The following is a 10699-nucleotide window of genomic DNA, read 5'->3' as shown; positions in this document are numbered from 1 at the left end:
CCCCCGTGCCGTGAAGCTAAGATGGCCTGCTATGATTTATAGCAGGCCATCTTCCCCGACCGCTGTGTGTGAACACGCAGCGATCGGGGAAACATCGGGCGTAAATTTACGCCCTGATGCGCCAAGTACCAGGGCGCGAGGGCGTAAGTTTACGCCCGATGTCGTTAAGGGGTTAAAGGGGTTATCCAGCGCTACAAAAATTTGTCACTTTCTTTTAGAGATAGCCTCACTCTTGTCTCCAGCTTGGGCGGGGTTTTGCTGCTCAGTTCCATTGAAGTGAAAGGAGCTTAATTGCAAACCGCACCAGAAATGGAGACAAGAGTCGTGTTGCCTCGGAAAGAAAGTAGCCATGTTTTTGTAGCACTGGATAACCCCTTTAAAAACACTGCTACAAGATGGACCCTGGAATGTGTGTGCAATGATGGGCTAAGAGGAAGAAGCAAAGCCAAAGCCAAGGGGGCACACAAGGGGTGTGAGCATAGCCAAGAAACCGCTGCAACATGTGACAGGAGACACACAAGTGGATAATAAAACAGTCATAAGTGGAAGAAAGGAAAGATAGCAGGGAAGGTGGGACCAAAAGATAGGGTAAGGCCTTATTCACACTTCCCGTAAAGTTGTCTGTAATTGCGGATCCATAATCGTAGTTCAACTTAGACATGTCCTAGTACGGATTGTGATTGGGTTACGGATTACCAATAGAAGTCTATGGGATCCGTATTTTTTTTTTTTAATAGACTTCACATCCGCAAACACAGATCAAATCTATGCAAACTAGTGCTATTCACATTTTACGGATACAGATGCAATTACGGATGCAAATATGGATAATTTTCCATGGATCATGGAGAAATAGTGGGAGGTTTTGCAGCCCAGAAATATCACTGAACGTGTGAATGATGCCTAAGGGTGACTTGAAAAAAATCACTTTTCCCTTGGATCATCTTTAAGTACCAGTTTACACCACAAGAATCATCCCTTAGTATCAACACCCCTTCCCCCCATTACACAAGCAATAAGAATGCTCCAATATTTTTATTTAATGGGGAACATGTACTAAAACAGACATGCCAAATAAGAATACTGGTCTCCTTTAAAGGATATACAGAAGCCACCCAATTTACCATCACCATGCTAACATGTGCACATGCATTAGTAAACGATAAGGGAAAACTAGACATGTAAAAAGGGTAACACAGACAATGTACTTTAAAGATTAGTTTATTTGAGGGGAGGGGGCAGAGCTGATAAACAGAAAACAAAAATAAGAGGGCTGGTAAGGTACTTTACATGATAATAAAACATCTCCCAGAAAGCAGATTATAAATCATTACAAGTTTTTATTATATACTTCCTTCGGATAACACTCCTTTTTGAAGTGTAAAATGTTAAACGAAGTTATTTCAAGCTGGTCCACGAGTCAGGAACACAGCTTCTTGATGCACATTAGTTATAAATTAGGGAAGGCCTGATGAATAGGGATCGGGAGGTATGGAGGACTGACCAAATTCACGGCTTGCCAAAAAGTGTGAAAAGGCAATATGCAGATGCAACACTGCCTGCTCCAAGGTACAATATAGAAAAACCACCTTTTTATGGACAAAAATGTTCACTGCTACAGCAGTCTCCTTGAAATCCACAGCATCACACAAAGCATGGAGGGGGAGGGAGAGTCTCCTAGGTAAAGGACAAGATTGCGCTTGTGTATATGACCACTATTTCCTTACTTGTCTCTGGTGCACAGACGATGAGAGGTTTCAGGCAACTGCTCTTTCATGAATGCGAACCATGCAGCTGAAGACATCCCTGTCACTACTGAAGCTGCAAAACAGGGCTTCATATAATCAGATTTATATTATAGTACTAAAAAAAAGGCTTTAAGTCTTCATTCACCTCCAGAAAATCAGTTTCATTGACTTTTCGGATGCTGGTAAATAACTTTAAAAATAGGAGCCCTGAAGCCGCCTAAATTTTTATACTGGAATAACTTTGCTCCCTGAAAATTAATTGCTTAACTGGCATAAAAACTTTTGTGCAATGTGGCAGAGGTGGCTCAGGAGGCGCTCTGCATCATCAGCACTCCGTATTACCATGATAACCTCGATTACTTCCTCTCCCTGATTAAAGCATTAAGTATAATCGAGCTCCCCTACCACCGCACTGCATTTATGCCCCCTCCTAACTCACGCACACACGGTATAAAGCTGCAGCAGCATGCAAGAGAACAAACAGCTCATTGTGTTATAACTGAAGTTCATTGTCTGAGGAGTCAAGGTTGGATTTAGATTTCTGAGGGGACAGAGCCGGAAGGGGTGTTGCTTGTCTTGCTCTGGCATATGCCAGCGACTGTCATGGAAAAGGACATATGGGAGATTAAAGGAGACGGGAATAAGGAATCCATGGACACAGAAATATTCCCCATGTTAGTCAGCGTATTCTTCAGGTTCCTCTTCCCCATCCATAGACAAAGCTGCGTACTTGCTTGCTTGGCTGAATTTCTGCAAAAGAAAATCTTAGGTCATTCTTTTCTCAAACACTGAAACATCAGTCTGTTGGTAGCTGCCAGGGGCTCATTGCCGTCATCCCAACACCCCAGAAAAATCAATGTACAGAACAAGCTGCTAAAGGATTATACAACATAGCTTTAGGACATCGCTCCCAAGAGTTATGGTGACAGCCTGAACACCGGTTACATTAAAGGGGTACTTAGTTGATGTTGTGTTTACGCTATTCACTCTGTAATAAAACTTACATGTTATATATTAAACATCTATATATTAAAATCTTTAGAGAAGATTAAATGTTCCTTAAAATTGCACTATGACCATGCTTATGATGCTTTTATCTATTGGTCTATGTGAGGTTTCATTTTTTGTGCCATGATCTGTACTTTCTATCGGTACCTTGTTTTCATATATGCAACTTTTTGATCACTTTTTATTAAAATTTTTCGGGAATTGATGCGACCAAAAATGCGCAATTTTGCACTTTCGATTTCTTTGGCGCTTACGTTGTTTGCCGTGCATGATCAGGAATGTGATGCGATTATGCATGCAGCGATACCAAATATGTTTATTTATTTATTTGTATTAATTAAATGGGAAATTGAGGGTGATTTAAAGTTTTATTAGAGTGAATTTTATATTATTTTATATATATTTTCTTTAACATACACATTAAATTAGATCATATAGATCAGTGTAGTATACTTAATACAGCACTGATCCATTAGATCAGTGCTTTATTATTCTAGGCTGCTGCAGACCAGATCTATAGATTACCAAGCCGGGATCAGTGTCATTTGGACGCTGAGGCCCGGACGGGTAAGGAGAAGGGATCTCCCCAATCGCATTGCGGTGACCACCACAGAGGGGCACCGTAGGGCAATTAAATGCAGTTGTCATGTTTGGGTATGTAATCCCATTCAAACTCAAAATAGTGGTAACGCGCAGCGTGAAATCCGCTTTGATTTGCTACGTGTGGAGCTACCCTAAAAGCAATGTTCTGGCCCCTTTTATTCCCATGACTGGTGGGGGGTCCTGGAAATCAAACCATCACCACCAACTACCAGCAACCACCCATATAAATAACATGGGACTATGCTTATTACAGATATGGCAGAATTAAATATCTTTGCTTTTAGTAATCCACATGAAGAAGCAGGGCAGAACCATATGGATCATTTTACAGCTGCCTGTCCTTTTCTCTTTGGCTCTGGCATTACCTTTGAATCCGGATCATTCTTTTCTTTTCTGGAATAAAAGAAAAAAGCCATATGCGAGTCATCCACAGGGAAAAAAAAACACAGGTAAAAGTTTACATAGCAGAGAGAATATGGATGAAATGTCCCTATAGATATTTAGTTTCCACCATCATAACAAACACTGTTATGATGGTGTAATATGAACAAATACTGGACACACAGCTTTGTATCTTACCATGAGTGGAATGGTGTGTTAAAGGGAATATAATCAGAAAAATATTGTTTAAATAATGTTTCTATTATAAAGGGGTGTTCGACCAAGTTTACCTCTATAAAAAAACAAACAAAACTCAAGTCTTCCAGTACTTATCAGCTGCTGAATGTCCTGCAGGAAGGGATGTATTCTTTCCCGTCTGACACCATGCTCTCTGCTGCCACCTCTGTTCATTTCAGGAACTGTCCAGAGCAGTAGCAAATCCCTATAAAAAGCCTTTCCTGCTCTCTAGACTGGAAAGGATACCATTTGCTGAAGGGCATACAGCAGCTGATAAGTACTGGAAGACTTGAGATGTATTAATAGAAATAAACTACAAATCTCTGCCATATTCTGGCACCAGTAATCCAAAACACAGGAAAGAGTAAGGGTCTGTGAGCCCTGGATGAGGGTGACCCAGTGGAAGTTTATTGTTAGAGTATCACTGAAGAGGAAGTCCACCGTTGGGTCAAATAATAATAGTAAAACTTAACATTTATTAGATAACAATTAAAAGAGGTACATACCTCAAACTATCTAACATAAACAATACAGGAGTGCATACACACAGGTGCTGTACATGGAGAGTAGGGGTATGCGTGGTGTCAAACAATGTTAGAGGATGGAATAAGACACAGAGGGAGTGTGGCCTACTCTATGAGGTACGATCTTTCCCTACCTTTTGGGGTACCCACCTCCTTAACAGGGTGGCCCACCCACGTAGACTGTCCCTACTCAATATTTAAGTGCCCGGGAAAAAATGCAGAAACCTGTGGTATAAGTGTAATGCTATTACTTTGCAATGTGGTCCCGCCTTTGACCACACAGAAGGTCCATTCATATTATATTTCATATAGGGTCCATTGTGACCCACAGGGTTGCTTAGGACATTTTGGTGTTAGCTAATCTTTTGTTATTTATATTTTATAATATTCCTTTTTGATGTTTGTGATATAGTGTAGGTGTAACAGCATTCTCTACTGGCTGACAATACATCTGTTTATCGTACTACTATATGTCTGTGCATTTGGGGTACAAACTCTTAATTTCTAGCATCTACCATATAAGCCTTTAGTGCTCTATCTTGGCATAATGTAATGAATGTTCCCTGATGAACCGGGGGTATTCTCTCTCAGGGGAAACACGTTGGAACAACAGTAGTTTTGTACTGCATCAATAGCGTAATTGTGGTATTACAGATCCATTGTGTGATTTTTTTTTTAGCATATCGTGCTTTGTATGTTTATAGTATCAAGTTTTGTCAGGTGTGTACGTTCTTTGTAAGGTACTTACCACATTGCACCTTCTTTTCGTTATTTGTCCGTTTTTTTTTTTTCCCCAGGCACTTAAATAGAGTAGGGACAGTCTACGTGGTTGGGGCTGCCCTGTTAAGGAGGTGGGTACCCCAAAAGGTAGGGAAAGATCGTACCTCATAGAGTAGGGCACACTCCCTCTGTGTCTTATTCCATCCTCTAACATTGTTTGACACCACGCATACCCCTACTCTCCATGTACAGCACCTGTGTGTATGCACTCCTGTATTGTTTGTTAGATAGTTTGAGGTATGTACCTCTTTTAATTGTTATCTAATAAATGTTATATTCTGGCACCAGTTGATTAGAAAGCACACTGTTTTGCTGATCTCTCTTTAAAAAGATTATTAAGATTTTTTTAGTCAATTTATTTGTAATTTTCCAATTTACTTTCTATATTTTAAAATAATCCCAAAATCTTGCCATTTACAGTCTCACTACAAGGATAAAAACAAAGCTGAGGCTTCCTGATCTGTGTGTGGTGATAAGAGGAGGCTGCTGTACAGTATTTACAGCAACATGCGATACCAGAATATAGATATTTGTATAAGATAATATCTCCCTGTAGAATGACCTCTACAATAGGTCACACTCCTTAATGTTTCTCATTTATTTCAAAGGGACAGACTGTCTATTGTTGTCTATGTCCATGAGTCTTGCTGTAAAGCATGTCACTAAAAGCTGTTAAAAACAGCTCATCAGCTCAGATAGCAACAATTTACAAAATGTGAAATAAAAAAAAAAGTCACAAAATAAAATTTGAATAAAAGAACTTTTAGTATCTGATCAGTAAAAAATCTTGGCGACACATTTCCTTTAACACACATGCATATAATACAGAGCATAGTACACAAAACTCTGTACACTGCAGTGTATACCAATGTAAGAGAATTTACATATCAAAAAATAAATAAAAAAATATAATAATAATAATAATAATAATACACACACACTTTATTATATCCTCCCCTCAAATATTGACCATATTGAACAAAAATTTGAACAAAACAGGAAGGGAAGGGGTTCCTCGCTCAACTATGCAGCCTCTACACTGCTGTGACCAACAATCACCCACCTATCTGATGTTCTACCACGTTCTCCTATGGTCGGTCCACTTGTCTTTGAGTCCAGATCATCTTCTTTGTTCTCATCTGTAATAATATAATAAGTGTTAATTGTTTTCCCAACTCCATATTACACACTAGAGATGAACGAACCGGGTTCGGGTTCGAGTCCATCCGAACCCGAACTTTCGGCATTTGATTAGCTGGGGCTGCTGAACTTGGATAAAGCTCTAAGGTTTGGAAAACATGGATACAGCCAATGACTATATCCATGTTTTCCACATAGCCTTAGGGCCTTATCCAAGTTCAGAAGCCACGGCTAATAAAATGACGAAAGTTCAGGATCGGATGGACTCGAGCATGCTCCAGGTTCGCTCATCTCTATTACACACCAATAAAGAATTAGGCATAGGATGGTCTGATTACCTCTTTGCTCTGTGCCAGATTGCCGCCTGTCTGAATTGTGTCTTTCTCCTCCACTAAAAAGAAACATATGTCAGTTCACAGTTCTTATATATAATATTTTTTAAAGCAAAATTACAATGTATGACTGATGGAAAATCTGCACACATACAAACAAGTGGGAAAATTTTTTAAGTCTGACTGACTTCAGTGTGGAAACCCACATTGAGAACAGACATGTCTCTTTTTCTAAAATCCACATAGAAACCATGCCAAACACCCCAAGACAAGAAGCAGTTGCTGCAGCAGATAGTGATACTTACCTCTGATTGGATTCTGAACTGAGGGACCGATTGGGAGGAGGCGCTGAATTACGTTTCACCCAAGCATTCTCCTTAGGTGGAGGAGCAGGCATTACTTTCAATGGGAGCTGAGAGTCAGATTTATTGGATTTCATATTAGGAGACTCCTCCTCTTTTCCAAAGACCTCATTTTCTACAGATTTTTCACTTTCTCGTCTTCGTGAGACTGGGAAACAAAATTATTAAACCAGGTCAAAAAGGTTTATTTCTACAAATACTTAATAATACTGAAAATTTAGGTTTGTAATTTACCTCTATTAAAACATCTCAAGTCTTCAGTACTCATCAGCTGCTGAATAAGTGGTGTATTCTCTCCAGTCTCACACAATGCTCTATGCTACCACCTCTGTCTATGTCAGGAACTGTCCAGAGCAGTAGCAAACCCCCATAAAAATCTCTCCTGATCTCCATACTGCAAAAAAATACCACTTCCTGTAGGACATACAGCAGCTGATAAGTACTGGAAGACTTAAGATTTTTTTTACTAGGAGTAAATTACAAATCTCTGGCACCAGCTGATTTGAAAGAAATTTTTTTTGTGAACTACCCCTTTAAAACACAGTACTTCTTGCACAATTCAGCCCCAGCTACAAACAGAAAATGACCAACGTGGTCAACATGTTTCAGGGCACTTTACTTACTTCTTGATGATCCACTATTGCCTGTTTGAGAAGATTCGCTGCCAGTCCTAGATCTCTCTTGGTTGTCTTCACTGCGCCAACTTGGATGTCTAAATAATGGAGCAGTTTACTAATGACTAAACGTCCACTATGCAAGCAGTATAATAATAAAGTATTATATAATATTATATATAAGGTATTATTATTAGACTTAATAAAACGTTTGTGGCTACAAAACCAACAAGGTAAAGACTAGTCAGCTTTTACAACAACCAGGTCATATTTCACACCACACCTTTCTCTTGGCTTCCTTTCTATCTGACGAGGCCGGTCATCATCCAAATGACGTTGCTGCAGTTTCTCCTGCTCCTTCTGCAGGCGTTCCTCTACCTCTCGTTCCCTAGCAGCGGTGTCCACAGGTTTGGCACCACCAAAAATAGAAGCCGCTCGACTGGATGGTGGAGGAGCTCCACTAGTATCTTCCTCTTTGGGAGCAGTACGTGGTTTGAGGTTAAGTTTTGGCCTCTGGGGTGGACCTATTTTATATAAAAGATGAGATATTGTGAATTTCTATCATAAGATAATCGTGATCTCATTTGGTTCAGGAGGTTTAAGGAGTGAATACACTAGCATAGTCAAAAATATATACACAATGGTATACCTCTCTCTTCCCTCCTTTCTTCATTCCTGGAGTAGCCATTCCACCTGTCTGACCGATCCTCACCACGTCTTTCTTCATACCTATCGCCATACCGGTCACCACCTCCACCACCCCCACCACCTCTGTAATCATCATCTCTGCGGTACCCACTGCCAAATGCTCTCCTGCCACCTCCTCGGGAATCAGAACCTATAAAATAAATACATATTGAGCAAATTAAATTGCCATCCATGATAAGGGAATTTTCAGAATCCATTGGATTTTAAGGCAGCGGCTAAACTCACAACAAATCTGCATCACAATTTCATTTTAGCAGTCTGCTTCTGCATTTAGGAACACAGCATTAAAAGGGAAGCATCTAACTTGCTGACGTTTGTATGGTGCATGAGGCACAGAGGATAAAGGTAATTTTCTTACCTTGATCCTCAGCACCATTTTTGGAAATTGAGCAGTTTATCAGACATGTAAATGAAGCGTTTTGATGCACTGGGGACAGAACCACCACCCTCAGTGCACAGACCCGCTCCTTCTAATGCATATACACTGCAGCGTGCCACTCAAATATATTTATTAGGAGGGACGGGTCAACCAATGCACCACAATGAGAGTGGTAGTCCCCCATCAGAGCAACAACACGCCTAACTTTCAGCTCTAACAGCTTAGAGCAGTGCTTCTCAATTCAAGTCCTCAGGCCTCACCAACAGGTCATGTTTTGACAATATCCCATACAAAGAACAGCTGTGATGATACCTGATGTACTGACTATAATTATATCACCTGTGAAATGCTAAGGGAATCCTCAAAACATGACCTGTTGGTGAGGCCCGAGGATTGGAATTGAGAAGCACTGGCTTAGAGGATGAGGGTAAGAATGATGAGGATCTCTAACTTGCTTTCAATTTCTCTTTAATATAAGCACCATGTTCAAGGTTTTTTCCCCCTTCCTCATCTTGCAGTACAGGATTAATGACATTGCATGGTGGAACATGCAATGCCAAAGTCAGCACATTTTCATGGCATGCATCATTTAATAGGCCTATAAACTTATGTTGGAAAGTGGTAAATACAATATACTAATTTTTATGTTTTATTCCAAAAATCAAGGGTTACAAGGGGTATTCCCATCACACACATTTACAGCATATCATCAGGCTGTGCCATGAATGTCAAATAGGAGGTAGGTCTCACCTATCTCTAAGTAGGGGGATCAAACCAGTTTACCGGGATTATGAGAATGGCAGAGCAGGCAGTACTATGCTGTTCCTGTAACTTCCATATAAAAACATGGGAATTATGGAAACAGCATAGCAGAAGTGATATGAATCTCTTTAAACTAAGGGTATTGGAGCAAACATTAATGTAGGCCAAATAAATATTACCAGATGAGTGCAGCTGTCAACCACAGCCACATTCTCATCGGTACTGCACAGGATGGGTGCACCTTCAAAGATCGCAAAGTTTTGCATTTGAACATACTGGGAAAAAAGTGAATGATTTTCTTTTAGGGTGCGTTCACACCTACAGGATCTGCAGCAGATCTGCAGCAGATTTGATGCTGTGTTCAGTTATTTAAATGAAATCTGCTGCAGAAAATCAGCTGCAGATCCTGTAGGTGTGAACGCACCATTAAAATATATTTGTTCTATCCTAATACAACCAGGAACGTCTTATTTCACGTACCTCTGTCATAATCTCTGCGGTCTCGATCATCATAACGGTCTCTTCCTCTGTCTCGATCATCATAACGGTCTCCCCTACGTGGGCCATCACGATAACGATCAGATTCATAGCGGTCACTGCGATACCCTGCAACAGAAATGTGTTAGTACTTAGAGAGAGCCGGCCTATGCTAATACTGCTCAATGACATCTTAACTTACTATCTCCAAAGCTATCGTCTCCACGACGAGGCGGATAATCATCAAAACTGTCTGTGCTGGGGCGTGCCCTCCAATCAGAAGAATCTGTCTTGTCAGAGTCCCTATTACGATCTCGATCCCTGCCAAAGGAACGATCATCCCGATCTGTATGAAGAAAATTAGGAAGTATTAATGAATTGTCAACCAAAAGGAGGGCAGTCCAAATATCTATACACTTCTATAAAACTGGAACCAAAATAAAACTGCTTTTCTGTACCAAACACCAAGCAGAGATTAAACCTGCCTGGCAAATTATGTATCTACTAAAATACAAAAAAAAAAAAAAAAAGTAGGAGAAGACAGAAAAGAAACTGAACAGTGATCATCACTATACATAGTGTTTTTTAAGGCTAGCAATGTGACAGATGGATGTGCCAGCTGGATATGAAAATTTATCAGTGTT

At 40.2% G+C, this 10699-nt stretch overlaps 1 protein-coding gene across 2 annotated transcripts in view; it reads right to left on the bottom strand.

Moving 5' to 3' along the window:
• Window positions 1–1205: 1205 nt before the first annotated feature.
• EIF4B (eukaryotic translation initiation factor 4B) overlaps window positions 1206–10699 on the bottom strand; it is a 28723-nt gene continuing 19229 nt past the window's right edge. For both annotated transcript variants that reach the window (XM_069970183.1, XM_069970181.1), the window contains exons 6-15: window positions 10258–10401; window positions 10059–10184; window positions 8379–8567; window positions 8013–8253; window positions 7739–7827; window positions 7059–7263; window positions 6760–6812; window positions 6345–6420; window positions 3725–3752; window positions 1206–2498 (exon numbers count right to left, since the gene is read on the bottom strand). In XM_069970183.1, coding sequence (XP_069826284.1) covers window positions 2424–2498; window positions 3725–3752; window positions 6345–6420; window positions 6760–6812; window positions 7059–7263; window positions 7739–7827; window positions 8013–8253; window positions 8379–8567; window positions 10059–10184; window positions 10258–10401 — 1226 coding nt within the window. In that variant the 3' untranslated portion in view covers window positions 1206–2423. The remainder of the gene's footprint in view (window positions 2499–3724; window positions 3753–6344; window positions 6421–6759; window positions 6813–7058; window positions 7264–7738; window positions 7828–8012; window positions 8254–8378; window positions 8568–10058; window positions 10185–10257; window positions 10402–10699) is intronic.

Source organism: Dendropsophus ebraccatus, chromosome 5 (assembly GCF_027789765.1).
Source record: "Dendropsophus ebraccatus isolate aDenEbr1 chromosome 5, aDenEbr1.pat, whole genome shotgun sequence".
In the NCBI taxonomy this organism is placed as follows: domain Eukaryota; kingdom Metazoa; phylum Chordata; class Amphibia; order Anura; family Hylidae; genus Dendropsophus; species Dendropsophus ebraccatus.
The sequence above is the reverse complement of the archived record's forward strand: the minus strand, read 5'-3'. Positions and strand labels throughout refer to the sequence as shown.